The sequence below is a fragment of the Pollachius pollachius genome, assembly GCF_949987615.1.
Source record: "Pollachius pollachius genome assembly, chromosome: 6".
NCBI classification, from domain to species: domain Eukaryota; kingdom Metazoa; phylum Chordata; class Actinopteri; order Gadiformes; family Gadidae; genus Pollachius; species Pollachius pollachius.
In genome coordinates this window covers 15,651,890-15,674,640 of record NC_136939.1, presented here as the reverse complement: position 1 = coordinate 15,674,640, position 22,751 = coordinate 15,651,890, and the positions used below count along the sequence as shown (strand labels likewise).

The window sequence follows — 22,751 nt, the reverse complement described above, 5'->3', positions numbered from 1 at the left end:
ATTTCGCGGTGCGGTAAACGTTCCCATGGTATCAGCGAGCTCTACCAATCAAAGACTTCGTGTTACACTTTAGAATAGTTTTAAATGACATCGCGAATGAGGCATATTTTTCTTAAAACGTTGCTTTAAATTGTGGTTACGACTTATGGCTAATATCAAAACCTCTATGAAGAATATGAATGGGATTTTCACTTCCGGAACGTGATAGTGTGACGCGATAGTGTGACGGAAATTCCGGAAGTGTAGAAGTCACGCGTCTTCCACGCCGTTTAGGCACGACCCAAACAAACGGTGGCCGATGGTGTTCGGTAAACTACCACAATGTCGAGAAGATGCTGTTTACTGTGCAAAAGAAAATGCTCTTTGCATGGACTTCCGAAGGATCAAAACTTGAAAAATGAATGGCTGCAATTTATTTTTCGCACTATTCCGACTTATTACAACGCAAGCCTAGCATTGTATTCGGTTCCTTTTACCGACAACTGCTTTCAGAACCGGTGACAGTACGAAGCAGGATTTTCGGATCGGTTACCTCAAACACGACGCAGTTCCCACTTTGATGGGATATACAGGATTAAAACCTGTAAGTATGCTTTAGTTGTGGATGTGTTTAAAACAAACAAGGTATCTCCTATAGTGTGTCGACTAGAGTTGTTGGTCCTAACGGAGCTGCACTCCTATTGCGAAATGTTATTGTGTTGGGCAATATTTTCGTTCAACTTTCCCATGATCCTATTGCATCCAACGCGACCCAAGATCCATTTTGACCTTACTCAAAAGTGTGTGTGTGATCCGCACACACACACTGATGGGACAGGAACCAAATTCCCAACACTTCTTCACTCGAGCCCCATTCCATGATGTAGGATGCCAAACGGACCCTCCTCATACCGCCTCAGTGGGCACACAGGGAATCACCAAAGACGGTCTCGGTCCGCACACAGCTGTGCAGGGGTGCACTGAGGGATCACGTGAGAAACAAAGGTATACAACTCGGGCATGAATGTGTTTTGACTTTTGTATTTGATATACAGTACCAGAAATATTGTACTGTACTGAAATAATGTTATCTGGACTATAGGAAAGTGCACTTGATTACTTTTCCTATAAAAGTTTGGATTTCATATGCAGTGCTGACTTTCAACTTTGTTATGTTGTTTGGTACCAAAATAATTATATTTGCCTTTACTAAATAGGAATCCAGGCAACGGTGGGATGTCTCAGCGTGGGCCCAGGATTCAGACCCAGCAAGAGAATCAGTGTGAAGGAGGAAGACTTATCTGCAGAGTTTCAATCGGAACCACTTGACTGATCATATAACCCTGGGGATTCTGTTACAGAGGAATCCCAAATATCGTAAGTTTCATGTTTGTACGACATGTTACTGACTCATCAGCAGAGATGAAAAAAGTAGAGAGAGTTGGAAAGCTTATCCAAAAATGTCTTCTATCTTTTGTTTTATGTTAGGTTTGGTCCTATCTATGCTGACCGAAAGTCAGACGTGCTGCTTGTGAACAGGCAAGGCTGGTTACTGCTTGGGGGGTCCCCAGGCAGGCAGACATATCTTCCTCCACAGTAAAGCCTCAAAATGTGGAAACCGCAACTCCCCCTCCCCCTTAAAATACAGATGCTTGATTTGACATCTTAGTCGTAAACCTCCCCAATGGGCCTTATTTCATTCCCAGTATTTTTTTATGATTGATTCCCATAGCGTCCTCAAAGATTGCATTGAAAATGAAGAGGTGTTATCCATCTGGAAGTGACAAAAGAAAGAAAAAAATGGCAACACATGCCATGACCGCTAAGAGTCTTTCGACAATATGTACCGTGTTTTTGTTGCAAATCCAAATATTTTAAATAAAATAATATATATAATTCGATTTCTTACATTTTTCAATGGTGTCACATTGTTTATAACATAATGGTTATGTACACTGGTTGGAGGGCCCCCCTAGGATTATTTTGCCTATGGCCGTAAGTGACTCTAGAATCGGCCGAAGTACATTGTTTTTGAAAGCTGCCTCAGAGAGCTGTTTGACATCTGTCCGGTGTGCAAGACAAATTGTGAGGTCCAGCAAAAACAGACCGTCATGTTCAATCAGCATGGCAGAATCTGTAATGACTCAAGACGGTGGCAGAGCCAGCCCGTATAAGTACGACACCCGTTGGCTACCTCCTGCCATCAGCTGCCACTTGTTTCCCTGGTGCATCGTTGTGCCAACTATCAACTGTATTAGGATTACCATATGAAATTTGGAATCTGGACTTTTTCGACATATTTTCCTATTTTCCATGTAATCCTTGCTCTGTAAGCTGAAACTTGTAGATGAGTTGGTCGCCGCATAAAAAAATCAACATTAGGGCCTGAGAAGGCGGCCAAGTGGAAGTCAGTTGTCAACCACATCCAGAATTTGCATGCATGAAGACCACCTCTTCCCCAAGTGTGGGCATCCTGACAGTGTATAGGAATCCAAGTAAATGGTTGCAACTAGGTATGGTAACAAAGTAAAGTATATTCTAGAAGGGTAAGGAAAAATCCATTGCACTGGTTGAGGAGTTACGATTACATTCATATAGATTGCTACATCATCTCATGGATTTCTTAATGCAGGCCCCCAGAGCACAAACACGCATACATAGTATGCGTTTATCTTTCCTGAATGTATTCTGGGGGATTGCAGACGGGATAAATCCATTTAAAAAGCCTACAAACTTGCCGGAACCACTTTTGGCTCCAATCCGTATGGAGTATGACAAATCTGTCATACTTGTGACAACAGTTGTTTGATGGTTTGTTAACAAGATATTAAAACAAGCACTGAATGTATTGACAATGATATTACCTGGGCCTGATGTGAAAATGCTTTGTCACTGGAACTCCTGGGGGAGTGCATTAAGTCTCTGTGCTGACCGACAGACACTCTGTGAAACCAGATCCTAAGACCGCACACACACTTAAAAGAACAATAGAGTAAAAGATAGTGTGTATAGTTAAATCCTTGTGTGGGAGTTTGATATGGAAAGCCGGCATGCAATCTTAACTTGCAACGCAGCTGTGTTTGCAAGATCATTATCACGAGAATCCATCTTGCCAGGCTTCAAGATATGTGTTTCAGCTATTCAGCATCCCTGAAAAGCTTGGCCATAAGGCCCAACTTCAACCCTTACCCTTTGACATTTGCAGTAGATGACTCTCCCCTCTCCCCCTTCCAAATGTAGGTTTCAGTCGCAGCGTATGAAAACACTTGCAGCATCTGGGACAGCTTAACCTTGCCTAAACAAATGGGCAGTGACATGGAGATGGCAGTTCTCAATAGTTATAATTTAATCTTGAGACACTTTGAAACATAGGGACTTCGAAACCTCCACCACCAGGCCTGCAGCGTTTTTGTGTTCTTATACCATTGTAAAACAGATTCTCCAATAATTCTACAGACATATGATGACATAGTAAACATTACTGTGGTTTATGAATGCATTGTCATCCTTTTAATAATAATTGATATACCCGACATACAGAAGAGACTTACATAAAGGGTTATTAAATCACAGCTTCACAACAGGATTCAGACTGAAGCTTTATTAGAGAGAGAGAGAGAGAGAGAGAGAGAGAGAGAGAGAGAAAATTAGCTTCTACTGCCTCCTAGAGGTAATATAACGTGTGAAATGTAATTTTACCTTGGACAATTTAGATGACTCCACCTGAGTGTGAAGCTACAATGGCACTGACTTGGCACTTCTCATCCCCTCTGATTCAGTTCTGTGGAGCAAGGAGACACTGGGGAACAAAATTATATCTAGGGAGGTTTGGGATGAGAGAGAGAAGGAGAGTGAGTGAGAAAAAGAGAGAGACAGTTAATTAGCTTCTACTGCCTCCTAGAGGTAATATAATTTTTTGTGAAATGTAACTAATTTCTATTTTAAATTATTTATGTTTCTGAACTTTCAGGAACCACGCCCAACTGTTAACACCTGAATGTTCACACCTGCACACACCTGTGCTTACACACTTACATGAAGAACCAAAAACCACAACTTACCTGTGATACTGTACTGAAGATACCTCATGTCATTGTGAATAGAATAAATAATCGTGAAGCTGAATCAAACCAAATCAGCTGCATTTCTCTGACCTGAACTTAGGCATGTCTCATCACGACCAGATTGTCATTACTAGCTCATGTCTTACACTATCATATACATTTGTGACTCATCCATACATTCTACTCACTACTGATACAATCCTCTCCACACCCCATTTGTTTATAAATATATATGTTTGTTTAGTTAAAATTCAATAATCAATTGGCACTTTAACCTGACTTGGCTACCCTCTTTATCACCTGCTTTCATCTGGTGATAAGCAGTTTAACTGTTATTCTCTAGTCTGGTGCTGTATAATGTAATACAGCACCAGACACATTTAAATTTTCAATGATTAAGACATGTGCTTTGAATGGAAATAAGATCTCATAAAAAAGGATCAAGTAGTGCTTGTTCATGACTTTTCTCCCACTTTACTCACTGGGTTTCCAAGATCACCTTCATCATGTCTTGATTGTCTTGGGAGCATCGCCCTTTTTTCTTTTTGTCCCTGTCAAATATCTCTCTTCTGTAAACCTGAAGACTCTCTGTCTGAATGAACTCCATCGCTAACAAGAAAGCATGGTTTGTTTATTGTTCAAAAGACATCTAGGTGTATGATTTCTTAAATGTTTCTGCTTGTCATGTAGGAATAGCTGAACGACACATGGGTGTCCAAAACAGCATTTTGGTTTATGTCAGGCGTTGGTTGCCCGTTTCCAGCCAATAAGAGGAGTCTCCTCTTCCTGGGGACCCTTCAGGTTGATGTCAGTAGAGGGCCTACTTGAGGCGGTGTGCTGGAGCTGTGGGTGCACAGAATTCAACCCTTATAACTGTATAAAAAACACTTGGATGAGCTAGCATATAGTAGTTTAAAGGATATATGGATATACATGCATGCCAGCTTTTCTGTTTTGCAGATTTGCAGCTCTTTTCCTGATTGAAATGTAAAATATGTGCTGTTCAATGTGTACATTTGGCTCCCCCCCTATTTTCAAAATATTCCTCACTATCAAATCTCATGTATTACACTACTTCCACTACCATGGTTGAATAAAATGTATGACACTACTTCCACTAAAATGGTTGAATACAATGATAATCGTTGGAATTTTATTTTATTCTAGTTAACTCCATATTGTTTTATATACAACTTTGACAATATGCCATGTCAATGTAAAATAAACCATTGTAAAAATTGCATATACATTTCTTTTCCAGGTAGACCAACAATCCTATTTATTGTTACAGAAAAGGCCGGCCCTCCAAAAGAGCCAGGCAGAGTGATTTGGCCCTAAGAGAACGTTTGGGGAAACATGGTGTCATGCAAGCTTCCTTTTCTTTTTTTTCCTACAGAAATTTCTTCGGCCCCGCCTTTATTTCTTGTCATTGGTTATCATTGGCAATCTCACTACTGCGCGCTACTTCTGCATTTTGTCTAGAAAGTGAACGCGCATTAACTGAAATTGTTGAGAATGGCCAGTGAGCCCAGTCCCGGAACACTAACGCAGGACAATGTCATGCACACCCTGATTGACAGGCTCACCAAGAGGGACTGGGTCGGGCAAAATAACTTTCCCCAAATGTAAAGTGTGTGCCCTAGCTTCCAAACAGTGTGTCCCTGGCCCTGGGAGTACGCGTGAAAGGGTGGAGAAGCATTTCTACGCTTCGATTTCACACATGTGGGTTTTTTAATCCATCGTTTTAGTAGTTGAGTTTTATCGACGAGGTTTTGCAATGTAACACATGGCTCAGCTATCAAAATAAATGCTTAAATGCCACTAAACTTCGCATTATTGATGGAAATAAATTGAGAATGTCTAACTTGGTCTACTGGAAAACAAAAGTGAACAAATGTTTTTCCAAAATCATTTGAAAAAGTTATAGCTAATGTACAACAGTCTATTATTTGGCTATCATATGTCCATGCTTGGAAGCTTGGGGACACACTTCCTATAAGGGGTGAGTAGCCTACCTTCGCAAACACTTGTCGAGACATGGGAAACACATTATTGATTTCGACCGATGCGGCGGCCCACTGGGATTTCTCCCGGTATGCCCGATGGCCAGTTCACTACCTGTGATGCAAAAAAAAAAGTGTACTGCAATGGCATATCTCATCAGAAACTAAAGATGCTCGCCACAAAACGCTACTTTAATACTTTTTACTTTTTAAATATATAGTTAGCCCATTCAGGTTGATGACACCCTGATACCATCGCTTTTTATTTTTACTTTTATTTTTTTATGTAATGTAATTAACTAAGGTTAAAAGTAAGAATTTCTACTTAACTAGTCTAAATCAAACGCGTACGTCGGACAAACCAACCCAGCTGTGAAATGTAAAGTAGCGTGTAAACGTGACCGGCAGCATTGATACATGTACCTTAATGATTGTAGTAGATTGTGTTGTAGAAAAGGCATTTTCATTCATGTTTTGTGGAGGATATACAGTATAGAAGAAATCCAAGTAATTAAATGCATGGAATGTATTTGACCATTCCATTCTACAACAATACAAACCATCTGAACTAAGGCCCCAAAGGTTGAGGTTACTTTTATCCTTATACTTGATTATCATGCATATTGTCTTAAATCTGTCTTTTACGTGAATTATGTTTTCCAAAGTATGTTTCCTGGCAAAGGAATGTCGTTGCGCATTTACTAGGGGAAAACGGGGTGTGTTCTTCCAACGTAAGCGGCGGTTCTGTACGTGGCAGCAGACAGCACGTACTCTTTTCATAACCCGTGGGGGCGAACCGATTGGCGTTGAAACGACTTGTTGTGAGACATTATTCCTCCTCAGAAAACGAAGGTAAGACTGAATGGGAATGTTATTTACAGTTAAACAAATACCAAGCTCATGGCCGATGCCCATGAGCTGGGCACTTTTTTATGTTTGCCTCTTTTGTTGCCTAAATCTGCTGGGATGGTTATATTGTAAACTTGATGCAATAACACGTTTATTATGGTCAGTGTAATGAGCCATGACCAAGTAAGAAAGTGGTTGATCATATGTTTTGTGTTGTACATCGGCTCTTTCTTTCATCTGTATGTCCATGAACTGGTCTGCGTATTGGACCGGTTAAACCCTATATTGTGAAAGGGAAAGTTTTTGAACTTTGCAAGATGCTGTTTGCATATCTGTTTCTACGCCGTTCTGGGCTAATGCTAAATGTTTCCAAGGTGTAACAAAAGCTCCGTGCCTACAGAAACTTGAGTATTCCCCTTGCTTTTGCTGCCAGCAGTACAGTTTAGCTTACAGAACATCAAGGAGTTCCCGTCTCTGGATTTCTCGAAACTACTGCGAGTGACGTCACCCTGTTCTGTGGTACTGTCTCGAGGAGACAGGAGCCCACCGTGTCATGGTTTCCTATTTTAAAGAGCCAGTGAACCCCCTGTTTCAGCTGCAATTCAAACACTACGAGATAAAAAAAAAACGCGTTTTGGGGTGAGAGTTTTAGGAAAAGGTGGGCGTGATATCACCATGGTTACGACTCTTTGTGCGAACTTTGTGGTACTTTTTTAGTACCATCGTTGTGTATGAGCGCTATAATGATCGATGTTGTTTGTGAAATGCGCCATACACCGAAGTGTAATTATACTAAAGGTGTCTGGGAAGCCTGAGCCTCACTCGGACGAGGACGTAAAATAAACCGTTGCTCAGACGGCGATTCACAATCAACACACACCTTAGCCGAAGAGCTTTCTGTCAGACAGCGCTACACTCGCCCTCACCCACCGCGCGGCCAGAGCGCCTTGGTCGTCCACGAGGCCACCTGCTTTTGCAGCAGAATGATTTTTATGGGCGTCTTATTTCTGTAACACTTATTTCTGTGCAGATTACAATGTTGAGGATCATATAAGATAAATTGCAAATAAAATGTGAAAAATAAGAGAATGGTTTTGGGTCCACGGGCTCTCTAAAAAAAAAATGTAATGGCATCATAAGACTTGGCTCAAACATACACTATTTACACTATTATTTACACTAGAAAGGCATATTGACATTGTTTAAACCATGACTATAAATGATCGTAATAGCACCAAAAGTAATTGATCTCATTCTTATTAGAAGGTTAAATGTGTGCATAATCCCATGATAATAAGAATTGTTGTGTTTTCGTTATCCTAATCCTATCCCAATTTGTGATACTTGCTTGGTGCTGCCATTGTGTAGCGCTATAATGAGCGATGTTGTATGAAATGCGCCACACACCGTAGCGTTATACTATATGTGACATTTACAGCTGGCCAGACAGAGATCCAACCTGGCGCTATATGTCATGACGTTTTTCCACTTTACTATACTGGCCTGGCTCGCCACGGTTCTCCTCGGCGTGACAGCCCAGCGCATTTGCATTTCCAACTGGGCATCCATCTTGAAGGAGTGTCTTTAACACCATTAAATGATGACTCGCTCGTCTTGACACGATGATGCTACAACACCCAGCCTTGTATTGCTGATTTAGTTGTATATTATAGCCTATCGTAAAATCAGATTTATTTGTTTAAGAGGCATTTCATATATTTGGGTTGTTTCAGACGGACAGCAACTCAATCAATGATATCCACGATGATTTATTCAGTTGGATGTTCAATATTCCCCCTTTCTTGCTTCCTAATCTCAGTAGCTCAATGAGAGCCGATACATTTCAGATCAATACGATTTCAGACCAATACGAGAAACATAAATAAACTGTAATCTTGGCCATGCCGTACAACATGTACAGTGACTATTGTGTCTGACAAAAAAATTCGCTCTTGGTTCAACAGATTTTTTTATTTTTTGCAGGACAGAGCCACCAAAAATTTAAAGACCAAAAACGATATTTATACGATTTATAAATCTATCAAGGAACCTCACACTTGCATACTCAGTTTGTTGGCTCCACTGAGTGTCCCTGTCTGATACGTGGCAAGCTTGTCTCTTGTCAGAGCAGGAATGTTCTTCAGAAGAGCACCGGCTGGGAAACTCATGATTTTTTGAAAACATGTTCTTGTTCTGATTGGCTGGAAATTAGGTTGCGTAATCCAACATGTATGGCATATTCAGTAATAATATCAATGAAGTCTTGAGACAATTATTTTGTGTTTAAACTTTCATTCTGAGAGATTAATAATAATAACAATAATATTAATAATGGTTTGAATTCAGGGTCCAAAACTAACACTCGCCACTCGCCAATTACGAGTAGATTTTGTCTCTGGCTGGTAAATTTTTAAGACCACTCGCCACTCTGGCGAGTTATTATTTTTTTTACCGGCGAAAATTTAATTTTTCGTTACTGGAGGAGAACGACGCTGGTATCTGCTAGTTTCCTGACAGAGTAATGTGTCTTTTCAGCAGAGACGATCTTTTGGCACGTAAGCGCGTGATGCCACCATTCAGCGTACCCATTGGTGTTGTTTGGCGCGCCCAGTAGAACTGCTAGTTTCCTGACAGAGTAACGTGTCTTTCCAGCAGAGTTCTCCAAGTACGTCTCGCTGCGGCCTGCGGGAAGGCGGGGCGTGACATCACGCCCCGCCCACATCACGGGCGAGTGCATTCTGGGATTGTTTGCGCCCGAATATATTAATAATATTTTAACGGTAAATTACGTAAATATATATATATATATATATATTTACGTAATTTACCAATTATATATATATATATATATATATATAAAACGGGTGGCATAAATCAAGCGATCTGATTGGTTCCTAACTGTTGTATATTGAGCGTATAGTTGTCTGAACTGAGTGAAGTGAGTTGTCGTTCTGAGTTATCAATATTATGGCTTCGTTCGCTCGTTATCAAATGGAAACCATCCATCGTAACGTTACAACTTACTCCCTGTGATAAAATAATGTATAGACTGTGTGCTAGACCGATCTAACGGGGTCATCCCTATGTTCCCCGCTTTGTATGTGACCGGTGTTTTTCGTAGGTGGAATCCGGAAGAATGAATATTAGGGTTACGGTTATGGTTTTACATGAATTAAAAAAAAAGAACTTTCACTTAAGTCATGTCTTTGAATACTTTGTCCACCACTGGTCAGATATTCATGTTTATATAGGGCTGTTGCAGTCTGGTTGAGCTAAAATCAGAAACAGTGATTCATATTTTAACATACATTGCTACTAGTATTAGTGCATATACAATAAAATATTGATTGAGAATCGCATATTAGACCCAAATGACATGTTAAATAATACTGATAGCAATTCACAACACTTAAAAGCAATTTTTATTTGGTTGGCTGGTAAAATATCTGCCTGGCTGGTAAAAAAATTCACTTACCAGCCAGCCTGGCTGGTAAGTGGAAAAGTTAGTTTTGGACCCTGTTTGAATTTATATAGCGCTTTTCTCACACTCAAAGACGCTTTACAGTGAAGGGGGGGACCTCACTAACCACCACCAGTGTGTAGCACCCACTTGGGTGATGCACGGCAGCCAATCGGCGCCAGAACGCTCACCAAACACCAGCTAGACGTGGAGTGTGAGGGAATTAATGAGTCAGACAATTTTGCAGGAGGATGATTAGGGCCAGATTGAATGAGCTTGGTTGGGCCAGGAGACCGGGGATTGATCTGTTGGCTCTGTCTCAACCAGTTTTTGGCAAGGTGTGCTTATATGTGCGCGTGTTGGTTGTTTGCTTCTAACGCTAAGCCTTGTTTGTATTCCCTTAGGGGTGTCCAATATGTAAGGCTTTTAGTTATTAGTAAGTTGCCAAAAGTATGAAGAGTTGCAATTTAAGGCTATGTAATGCTGTTAAAATCCTACTAAACAGCTAGGAACTATTTCCTGCATTAATATTACATTTTTTCATCTTATGTGGCTGTGTTCTCTGGTTTGGTTCATTGCTTTATTGCTTTAAGCGTAGCAGGTCTGGGAATCTTTACACTGGATTTTTACACTGCCAAGCCGGTACAGTCGCAGCTTGGCACACCCTGTGTAAATCCGAGGGGGTATATTCCGCCTTTGTCATGGAGCCGGCTTTCTTGGTTCATTGGAGCAGGTGGGGCTAAGCACGGAGAGTAGACCTCTATAGAATAATTAGCATACTCCTTATGTTGATGTTGCTGCGTTGTCTCTGTTGTAGAGACAACAAAGACAACGCAGCAACATCAGAGATGATTCAAGAGGGTAAATTGGGGTGCGAAATCAAGCCAGTATATAACCTTGGTCAGTGTAAATGAGCAGACCATGCCGGTAAAAGGCGGGCATAAAACGGGCATATTTGGCAGTGTAAAAAAGTTTAATGTGACACAAGGTGGGCCTTAGTCAGAGTGTTTATAAATGTACTCAGATTCATACAGCATATTAACAGTCGGCATGAAATAGTCAGGCTCATGGGGTGTGTGTGAGAGAGAAAGTAAGACAGAAGATACATACAATACAATAATTTCAAGATGACAAACGAGAGGCTTCTTGTAATAAATAATCTAGGCACTCTGCTGTAGGATGTCCGGCAAGAACTGAATCAGTATGCTGAGTTCGATGAGCTTCATTTCAGCCAAAGGTGGAGTTGTGAACTGATGGAATAAGTGGTTCTGTAATTACTGATCTCACTTTAATTAATATTAGATGCGTGCAGAGATCCAAACAAAAAAGAAAACTACTTCATTTCGAAGCATCACATGGAATCCGGCAGACAGCAAACCATATACAATTATTGTGGACGTTGGCAGGAATACGCCATCACCATAGCAACATTTCGTCATGCGTGTTTGGTTTTTCCGTCCTGCCATTCCATCTGGCTATTTCTTTGTTTTCCCTGTGCCGTCCAGAAGGGGTTGTCGGTCTGCGTGAATCCATGTGAGCCACTTCCATTGACTTGCAGAGTTAGCTCCTGTTAATGTGAGGGGAATGCAGCTTTAATTAAGAGTCCAAATGTGTTCTGCATGATCACTTATTCAAACTGCGTGCCAGTTACAGAATAAGATTGTATTTGGTATACAACACACTGATTATTCTGCACCATTTTTGGTGCTGGGATAATAAGGATGTGAGGCTGTGGTGCGCCACTGGGACAATTATATTCTCAGCTACTTTTAGCGTAGGTGGTCTACGCAGAGGGGAACCAGTCAGCGGCTTATCACAGAGAACTTCAGCTTGCTCAGTCTTTTCTGCTCTCCTTCCAAATCTCCAATCTGTCCTACTGTAGCCGCCATGACATTTTTGTTTGGGTTAATATAATGCAAATAATTACTATTTTGTTAAATCCATGATCGTTTGACAGAGAATTTGGGTCGACTCCGTATGATGATTTGACTATTCAAAATGTAGAGGAGAGCCCAACACTTACCGACTGCCTCTTTCCTTGGAGGCTTTCCCCTCGGATTTTTGTAATTTTTTGTTGGAAACCCTGTGGTCACTCGATTTCAGAGGTCGTTTTTTTGTTTGTTTTAACCCGGCAATATGGTAAAACCAGGTTTAAAACATACATAACAAAACAATGTTGGTTTCACTGCCCCTTTAAGTGGTTATTGTTAATATGTTGCTAGTGATGTAAATTGTCAATATAAAGTAAAGTCAAGTTTCATTTATTGTCATTCAACATGTTAGACACGTGGAGAACGAAATTCGCTCTCAGGACCCCCATTATGGCACGGGAGCATATGATAGTATATGAATATAGAATAAATAGGTTACATAAATAAAATAATTTAAAAAATCTTTTATTTAAAAAACAATCAAAGCATCAAACATTACAGGGCATCAGCAGTCCATTCAGCTTTGCAGTTAAGTTGACAGTCCTTGAGTTCACCAGGGATAGCATAAGAGTTTTATGCTATCCCTACTCGTTATATGAAGCCCTCCCAGAAGTAATGACATGATGCTATGAGTGATCAAATGAATTCAAATTGATTTTTTTTAAGGTTGAAGAGGAGCCATGAGGAAGCTGCTGTCTGTTGTGGTTTGGACCTTGCTCTGCTGCTCTCTGAGTATACAGGAAGACATCTTCACCTCCATAGGTAAGCTGGGCGACCCTTAATATATATATGTATATATAACAAATATCTATCCACTAACAAAATAAATATATAAAAAAGAGCAGCTATAGTATAAGATATCAGTAAATAAATACTAAAAACACAGCAGAATAGCGAAACAAATATGAACCACAGCAATATACGAAACAGTCAAATAAATCACTAGCAGCATGTCCTGAGACTGGGAGTATGGCCAATCTACATGTGATCTCCTTGCTACATGAGCAACTGCTGAAACCAAAAAGCTAGCCTACGGATAGACTTGGGGCATCAGATGACGTGGTACTATGGCCAGCAGATGCTGTTTGTCTCTTTTCTGCATCCTGTCTGTGACGCAATTTTATGTCTTGGATAAACACTTAAATACTTAAACAATAATACAAAAGCCTGAGCAGGTTTGCAGCGAGCTGCCCATCTGGACCCAGGCTAAAACTTATACATCCCACCCTGGTTAACGCATGGAGGATGGGTCTACAATCACATTATAAATATATGCTTCCCCATGTTCATCCACCATTACGTTCTTCACTTTTTATCTTGCCTATGGCTCTGTCTCTCTCTTTACCTCTACCACTCTCTCTCCACCTCTCCCTCTATCTGCAGGTCAGATGACAGACCTGATCCACACAGAGAAGGAGCTAGTGCAGTCCCTAAAGGAGTACATCCAGGCAGAGGAGTCCAAGCTGGCTGCAGTGAAAAGGTCAGAGGTCACTACATCAAACTCCACCACAGCAATGCGGCATCAGACTGGCCGAGACCATGGATTTGAAGAAAATTCTGGAAGACAATTTTGGAAATTAGATAAATAAAACCTAAGTGCAAATTATCCAAAATTGAGTACACATGCTCTATCTATTGACATGCTTTTTGATCAAATTCAAAATAGCCAACTTATGCGGAAATCCTAATTGTGCCATATTCTATCAATAGCAATACCACTTGATCCAGGGCCTGGAAACTTATAGAGGTCATCTGCCTCAAGAGTTTAAGAGCAAAGTTTGGTGTCATTAGCTCAAACAATGACTTCACAGTGTAAATGTGAATAAAAACTAAGCTCACATTTGCCACTGAACGAGATGACCAGAATGCGTTTGCACTAAAGTATAGTCAAGCAAGGGGCGCTGTACAAGGTCAACTGTGCTAAAGTCTGAAAAGGGTTGAGCAGAAAGGCGGGGAATGCCAACAACAACAGCAATCTTAGCACTAGAAAGAGCACTGCAAAATGCAATAATCAGCGTGCAGATTTACTTTCTGGTTTAAGACTAACATAAATCAAAAACATAAAACTGACTATGTGTCTAATACCCTTTCTGATTCCTATATTCTGCCCTCGTATTCTGCTAAAGATGTGGAGGAATCTGCAGCAATACTAAAGTCAACCTCGTCCTCTCTTAGCTGGGCCAACAAACTGGACTCCCTGACGCGGGTCTCCAGTTCAGATCCCGAGGGCTTCCTGGCCCATCCGGTCAACGCCTACAAGCTGATGAAGAGGCTCCACACTGAGTGGTCCCAACTGGAGAGCCTGGTGCTGCAAGACCCCTCTGAAGGTACACACCACTGTGTGTGTGTGTGTGTGTGTGTGTGTGTGTGTGTGTGTGTGTGCATGTGTGTGTGTGTGTGTGTGTGTGTGTGTGTGTGTCCGTGTTCGTGTGAAAGAATCAAGCTGCCAATATTTAATTAAGTATTTCTGCTCGGTCCTCAACATGTCTTAATGGTTATGCAGTGGTGGTATATAGAAACAAGTCATTTTGTGTGGTTCCTGTAATGCTCTTTCAGTGATTGGGATGTCAACCAAGAATGTGCAGTTCATAATATTTAAAGTCTTCAATGGCAGTTCTAGTTGAGTGAAACCCTGCCTGTATATCAAACACTACATTTCCAGTGTTATTTTTCACAATGTTTAGTTTTCAATTGTTTCTCTCTCACTGCCTCTCTCATCTGTTCACGGACATTCAATGGGCTGTTTGCTGATTGGTGTTATAGCAGGGTTAACACAAGTGTATGAATTAAGCTCCATTTGGTTTCCATGGGCTTCCATGCACGTACCTCCGCCTGCAACCATATGGAGAAGAGAAGTTATCATTTGCTCAATCAATGCTGGTGCACTGGCATAAAGAATAAATGAAACGCCGACACAGTGAAGCTCATGGCCACATCTAACCTTCCATGGTGCCACTATCACATGTGTCCCTTCTATCTACACATGTGGATCGATCCCATATTGCCTCCAAAACACAACAATTTGATGTTTTTTGTTTATTCAACTGTCCTCTCCTCGTTCCTGCAGGGTTCATTTCCAACATATCCACACACAGGCCGTTCTTCCCAGACGAGGAGGACGAGAAGGGGGCTGCCAAGGCTCTCATGCGGCTCCAGGACACGTACCAGCTGGACTCAGAGAGCTTCTCCCGGGGCAAGCTTCCAGGTAGCACTCACTCATGCAACAGCTGGCCCTGAGAGCTTCTCCCGGGCCAGGATGCTAAAAATCACTCACCTGGATCACTGCCAAGCTATGCTGTGGAGAAGACAGTGGGGATGACCCTCCTGTAACACCAGCGTGTTGGGGAGTAAAAGCAGCACGGTTAGGAGGGAGAGAAAGGCGTAATCCTGCCAGAGTTGTTGGTGTGTGTTTGTGTGTTTGCTTGTGTGCATGTGGGCATCTGCACTTGTATCTGATTGGCGCTTCTGAGTGAGTGAGATTAGCAAACTTGTCAGGAAACTAAGGTAACACAGTGTGTACACATACTCTTTTATACAAAAAAGCTGAATGGTGCATTTCTGATTTCTGATTAGGGTAAAATTCCAGTACTTGTCATCAGCCATGGTCCTGCATGTCTGTGTTTGTCTGAGTTTTGCCGTGAAGCTTTCGGTTGATGCGTGTGTTTGGATACTTAGCATTGTGCATGCGCCCGAGCGTTCATTTATCCTTTATCTGCTAGGGTTCGTCTTAACATATCTCAACCTGCCCAGTGCCACAAAAAACCTTATGTAAAACACTTAACAGTACAGCTCCAGAAGAGTCGAGGATTTTTACTGAATTGTGTATGATTGGTGTTTAATTGACAAATTGATAATGAAATGCAAGGTTATGTATGTTTTGATAAGGATCTTTTAATGAATGATATTCTATATATACACACACGCGCGCATAAACACACACACACACACACACACACACACACACACACACACACACACACACACACACACACACGGTCAAAAGATTTTTTTTTCCTTCACTATACCCATTAAGGGATGAAGAAACAAATCACCAGGTCCAATTTTTTTTTCTCTTCAATATTTCCTTGGTAACAATATGGCAACCACAAAAAACACGCAACAACAAACCCTCTCAGTATATTCCTACATACTGCATATTCAGAGAAACAGCTTCCTTGAAACTCCCATCATGGCCTCCTTCCAGGGCTCCACTCCAACGTGCTCCTGACGGTGGACGACTGCTTTGACATGGGCAAGACGGCCTACAACGACGGCGACTACTACCACTCGGTGCTGTGGATGCAGCAGGCCCTGCGGCAGCTGGACATGGGCGAGGACGCCCTGGCCTCCAAGGCCACCGTCCTGGACTACCTCAGCTACTCCGTCTACCAGATGGGCGACCTGCCGCGCGCCATCGAGCTGACGCTTCGCCTGGTGGCCCTAGGTAGGGGAGACGCCTGGTGGCCCCTGGTGGCCCCTGGTGGCCCTAGGTAGGGGAGACTCCTGGTGGCCCTAGGTACGTGGGTGACGCCTGGTGTTCCCTGGTGGCCCTAGGTAGGGGAGACTCCTGGTGGCCCCTGGTGGCCCTAGGTAGGGGAGACGCCTGGTGGCCCCTGGTGGCCCCTGGTGGCCCTAGGTACGGGGAGACGCCTGGTGGCCTCTGGTGGCCCATGGTGGCCCTAGGTACGGGGAGACGCCTGGTAGCCCCTGGTGGCCCCTGGTGGCCCCTGGTGGCCCCTGGTGGCCCTAGGGACAGGGAGACACCTGGTGGCCCCTGGTGGCCCTAGGGACAGGGAGACGTCTGGTGGCCCCTGGTGGCCCTAGGGACAGGGAGACGCCTGGTGGCCCTAGGGACAGGGAGACGCCTGGTGGCCCCTGGTGGCCCTAGGGACAGGGAGACACCTGGTGGCCCCTGGTGGCCCTAGGGACAGGGAGACGCCTGGTGGCCCCTGGTGGCCCTAGGGACAGGGAGACGCCTGGTGGCCCCTGGTGGCCCTAGGGACAGGGAGACGCCTGGTGGCCCTAGGGACAGGGAGACGTCTGGTGGCCCTAGGGACAAGGAGACGCCTGGTGGCCCCTGGTGGCCCTAGGGACAGGGAGACACCTGGTGGCCCCTGGTGGCCCTAGGGACAGGGAGACGCCTGGTGGCCCCTGGTGGCCCTAGGGACAGGGAGACGCCTGGTGGCCCTAGGGACAGGGAGACACCTGGTGGCCCTAGGGACAGGGAGACGCCTGGTGGCCCTAGGGACAGGGAGACACCTGGCGGCCCCTGGTGGCCCTAGGGACAGGGAGACACCTGGTGGCCCTAGGGACAGGGAGACACCTGGTGGCCCCTGGTGGCCCTAGGGACAGGGAGACGCCTGGTGGCCCTAGGGACAGGGAGACACCTGGTGGCCCCTGGTGGCCCTAGGGACAGGGAGACGCCTGGTGGCCCCTGGTGGCCCTAGGGTTATATGCAGGTGCATTGACTGTTGAGGTCACCAGTCTGTTATTCAATCTTTGAATCTGTGCTTGCAGACTCTGGCCACCAGAGGGCGGGGGCGAACCTGCGATACTTTGAGCGGCTCCTTTCCAAGCAACTGACGGAGGTGAAGCAGTCCGAGCTGGCTTCGTTCGAGGAGCCCATCCAGATCGGGACCTATGCCAGGCCTAAAGACCACCTGCCGGAGAGGGAGGTCTACGAGGCCCTCTGCAGAGGGGAAGGGGTCAAAATGGTGAGGAAATGATTCATGTTCATGATCACAAAGCACGGGAAATGGTAGGGAAAATAGAAAGATGGAGTGGTTGAATTCAAAAACCTGTGAGTTTTCAACAGTGAAGCAGGGAATCTCAAATATCTCTTCGCCCCAAACAGTAGTTTCTTCTCGTGAAACTACTAAACTCAACTACTGCTTTGTAGACAGAGAAGAGGCGGAGCGGCCTGTTCTGCCGTTACCATGACGGCAACAGGAACCCGCGGCTGCTGCTGAGGCCGATGATGGAGGAGGACGAGTGGGACAGCCCGCGCATCGTGCGCTACCTCAACGCCCTGTCCCACGATGAGATCGAGACCATCAAGCAGCTCGCCAAGCCCAACGTGAGCCAAGGCCGAACGCCGCAGACCCTTCAGTCCTGCGATGCGTAAAGACGCCGTGACACTAACATGAACGCCATACAGAAGTCACTGAGTAGGTGATCCTATCCGAAGCGGCTTACAGGGTGTTTAGATACATGTCTTCTAACTTTTACCCCTATATACAGGGGCTAGGCACCTTCTCAAGTCTCCAGTCAGTACCAGCCAGTCAGTGACCCCCCTGTTGACCTGTTGCAAAGGGTCAAGCCAGAGCACGAAAAGTAATTGATCATGGATAGTAGAATATATTGCTTGCTGGTGCAGTCATCCATCCGTCTTCAAGTGTTTCTGATGGATTGAGCAACAAGCCTAAAGGAAGGCGTATATATTCTTGTTTTTCTAAGACATTTATAACTGATTTAAAAGACTGTTTTATAACCAAGAGGTCAAAATTCTAATCCAGCAACAAAAAAGGCATTCTATCTTTTTGCTATTGTTTATTTTAATCTCATTTCTGTTGAGTTTAACAGCTACTTCCTCTGCTTTTGTTCTTCCTGATTCCAGCTTGCTAGAGCCACAGTCAGAGACCCCAAAACAGGTGTTCTCACAACAGCAAACTACAGAGTATCAAAAAGGTGACTAATTCAAAGCTATTGTCAGTTCAAATGCTGGGCAATTTTCACGGTACTATTGAGTAGTACTATGGTATTTTATTAGTTATTTTGTCTAAACTGTATTAGTTGTTTGTTACTGTTATTGATTTAGGCTTTTGAATATCTAGTGTGCGTGTGTGTGTTCTCCAGTGCTTGGCTGGAAGGGGAGGATGATCCTGTGGTAGCTAGAGTCAACCAGAGGATAGAAGACATCACAGGCCTCACTGTCGAGACCGCAGAGTTACTCCAGGTGAGGTCATCGTCAGCATGTCAGCCATACTGAACTCAAGGTCATGCCATTCGTAATTGATTACCTCACTGCAGAATTAAAGGCATCGTTATGTAGAGTGTCTTTGTTGTTGTTGAACATTGACTGTAGATTTACAATTCAGAACTGTGAAGGAAAGTGTTCTGTATTGTAAGATGACCTTGTAAAAGATGATAAGATACAACCACCAAAGAAACAACAGTTATTTGCCAATATCTTCTTCAAGACCCAATGATAGTATACACCACTTCCGGAGCGGGGTTTAAGGAGGGTTGCCCACATCTCTTATACAATTGAGTCGCCTGTTTGGATGGACAGATGTTCTCTCTTTTTTTTTCTCCCTCTCTCTGTTTTCAATTTATGATTTGCAGAGAGATTCAAAATGCATGTGCAAACAAGGCCATTGTCATTTGTTTATCCAACGTATCTTATCTTCAGCTGCTTCAAACCATAATGGTTTTGTCTGCCTGCATGGCACCAACCTAGGTGGCGAACTATGGAGTTGGAGGGCAGTACGAACCACACTTTGACTTCTCCAGAGTGAGTTTTATTTATTTATTTGTGTGTCAGTGTGTGTGTGCGTGTGTGCGTGCCATTCAACTTTAGAAATTATTCTAAAGTCTGATTTGGGAGACTAGATCTGGGTTACTTAATGCCTAACGGTGGACAAAAAAGTATAATCTTTTTAACATTGATTGGTTAAAAGTTTATAAACGTCTGTTGCAGCGTACTTTTGACAGCAACCTCTTGGTCGATGGAAATAGACTTGCCACTTACCTCAACTATGTAAGTACTTTGAGTGTGTGTGTGTTTGTGTGTGTTTGTGTGTGTTTTTATCTTCATAGAAAGATGAGCCTGATGCTTTCAAAAGATTAGGCACTGGAAATCGTGTGGCAACTTTTTTGAACTATGTAAGTATGTGCATAATCTGCATAAAAAAAGAAAGTAAACACTAAATAAGAACTGCATAGATACCAATGTACCAATGGAAATGTATGACTAATCTACTAATAGTCGGGATGGATTTGTTTTAGTCTAAAAGCTCTACTTGACATGCCCACATTAGACCAGGCCCTAAAGGCCATGGAAAGACCAAAGGGATGAAATCTCCATTAGGAACACAGAGAACCCTCCGGTACTCTTCAATTGAATCGCCCTATTTTAAAGTGTTATATTTGATATTTCCCCCACAGATGAGCGATGTTGAAGCGGGTGGAGCTACTGTCTTTCCCGACTTTGGAGCGGCGATCTGGCCCAGGAAGGTAAGGCATAGCACCATGTTCAGTTTGTACTTTCCTCCCATTCCTTGGTCCTTTCTGCACGGAGGTACGCCTGATGTGCTGACACCGGAGGCCGGTGGTGAGTTTTGGTGGGAGGTATGATGATTAGACCCATGCTGATGGGACTAGTGGACAGCCTGGCCAAATTTCGGCTTCAACACTCGTTAATAATACTCGTTAATCGACAACGAAAGTATGTCACATATTGGATTGAAACTCAGCAGAACAACTGTACTCTTTGTCGTTGGAAAGTGAAATTATTCGAGGGCAAACGACTGTTGTAATGTTTTATAAAAAATAAATGATGAAATAAATGATGAAATAAAATAATTATTATTTCCACAAAAAATCTGCCATTTTTCAAAATGTTCAACATCAACGTTCGGAACTCCTAGCATCGGTCCTCACGTCACATGGCTATCTTTCTCTCCTCAGGGGACGGCAGTGTTTTGGTACAACCTGTTTAGTAGTGGGGAGGGCGACTATAGGACCAGACACGCTGCCTGTCCGGTACTGGTAGGAAACAAGTGGGGTGAGTCAGCCTTCTGATGAATGAATATGTACACCTTGTGGTAAGATGTTGATATAACTTCATGCTCCCATATTGTGATTCATAAATTTAGGTTAGGGATAATCCGCAACTATGCGCTGTTATAGAAAACAGGCAAGAGTAAGAACATTCACTTTGGTACCATTTGGTAAATGGTAGTTTACTGCCCAAGCCAGTAGGAGGAGCCTAACGGCCGAACAATGAGGATGCTTTCTCGTCCCTGTTGATTCGGCAAGCCAACTTGAGCTAATGCATTCTAGAGATCTGGGGATTTCCAAACACAAAATGTGTTACTAGCTCAATCTTGTTCAAGCTTCTCCCAGAAGAATGAAATGGTGGCACTGTTATATATATATATATATATATATATAAACGCATATAATACCTTTTGGGAAGTCCCCAGTTCTATTTCATTAAAAAGTTATAGTGGATTTTATATAAATCAATTCCCGCCCTTAATGTTCCAAATATGGATAGTTTCTGTAGCAGTTTCATAAAGACCTCAAGTAATTGTGCTATAGATTCAACATAAGCTATATAATATCAACATTAGATGTTTATATCAACATCTTATGAATCATGAAGCTTTATTTACATAAGTTGTTGATATAGATTCAACATGAGCTATATTATCAGCATTAGACGTTTATATCAACATCTTGTTAATCCTAATACTTACATTTCAGGTTTAGAAATACGAGGAGAAACTTAATGTTGATGTGTGAATGAGGAATGAGTAGAAGTTTCAAAAGCAAATTATTTTCCTGCCCAAAAATTCTAGTATAGCCAAGAAAGCAGTTATTATTCTTATTAAAATGATGGAAAAAGCGCCAGGATTGAAAATCTCTCTCTCTCTCGCTCTCTCTAACTTTAACTCTAATTCTCCCAGTTGAAACTGAGTGTCTCTCTGTTGACAGTGTCAAACAAATGGATTCACGAGAGAGGACAAGAGTTCAGAAGACCCTGTGGCCTGACACCAGGAAACTGAATAGGCCATAACAGCTTTGTTACGCAGTTTGATTACCTGTGTAATCAAACTGAAGGTTCATGTTGATTACACTTACACTTTAAAATAAATAACAAGGTTTTATGTTTGCAATCAAGTGTGAGGATTTATGTTTTAAGTAACTGTTGACCCTGTTAACCCTTTTCTCTCCAATGATGTGGAAGTTAGTTAGGAGCAGCCGCCATAGATGATGTAAGAATGACCCAACTCGCCCAACACTACATGCACCTTTGTGAATAACCTGTGTTACTGCAGCAATAGTCATATCATTTGATACCGAATAAAACAATTGTGTTCTGTAGTAGATTGTTCTCTACAGACATAAATCAGGTAAAATGTGTGACATCTCACTTAATTTTTACCCAACCAAAAAGCTTGGTATGGCTTTTGCAAGCTTCCAAAAATCAAGGATATAAGGTTAAGCGTAATCATACTTTTAGGAGGATTTTAGAAGGAATTGGAAAATGAAAATATAAAAAAAAAGGTATCATGGCATTTACCATATGTCCATGCCCTTTTTATTTATGAAGTTTTGAAATGATTACACTGTGTTTTTCTATGTTTCTCCTAAAAGCGCATTGAGTCTATGTATATCATATGAAATGTGCTATACAAATAAACTTGACTTGACTTGACTGTTGATAAATATTTTCTAT

At 42.6% G+C, this 22,751-nt stretch overlaps 1 protein-coding gene and 1 long non-coding RNA gene across 5 annotated transcripts; both read left to right on the top strand.

The window, feature by feature from the left end:
- The first annotated feature begins 302 nt into the window (after nucleotides 1–302).
- LOC307077469 lies at nucleotides 303–1,736 on the top strand. 2 transcript variants are annotated; one of them, XR_013811941.1, is made up of 4 exons: nucleotides 303–583; nucleotides 867–984; nucleotides 1,197–1,356; nucleotides 1,468–1,736. It is a non-coding gene; the product is annotated as an uncharacterized lncRNA (long non-coding RNA). The 2 variants fall into 2 exon arrangements; XR_013811942.1 differs by lacking the exon at nucleotides 303–583 and having other exon boundaries at nucleotides 723–984.
- A 5,061-nt stretch (nucleotides 1,737–6,797) lies between these two features.
- On the top strand, nucleotides 6,798–22,730 carry LOC307077342 (prolyl 4-hydroxylase subunit alpha-2-like). 3 transcript variants are annotated; one of them, XM_079738731.1, is made up of 15 exons: nucleotides 6,798–6,898; nucleotides 12,953–13,048; nucleotides 13,670–13,766; nucleotides 14,462–14,613; nucleotides 15,354–15,491; nucleotides 16,491–16,730; nucleotides 17,804–18,000; nucleotides 18,186–18,362; nucleotides 18,903–18,973; nucleotides 19,142–19,241; nucleotides 19,746–19,799; nucleotides 20,105–20,170; nucleotides 20,453–20,521; nucleotides 20,975–21,071; nucleotides 22,007–22,730. In XM_079738731.1, exons 2-15 carry the CDS (start codon nucleotides 12,967–12,969, stop codon nucleotides 22,075–22,077), a joined length of 1,611 nt encoding a protein of 536 aa, XP_079594857.1. In that variant the 5' UTR covers nucleotides 6,798–6,898; nucleotides 12,953–12,966; the 3' UTR covers nucleotides 22,078–22,730. The 3 variants fall into 3 exon arrangements, 2 of the variants coding, with proteins under 2 accessions (XP_079594857.1, XP_079594858.1); XM_079738732.1 differs by lacking the exon at nucleotides 20,105–20,170 and adding an exon at nucleotides 19,986–20,045; XR_013811935.1 differs by lacking the exon at nucleotides 22,007–22,730 and having other exon boundaries at nucleotides 19,986–20,170; nucleotides 20,975–21,045.
- The last annotated feature ends 21 nt before the right edge of the window (nucleotides 22,731–22,751 follow it).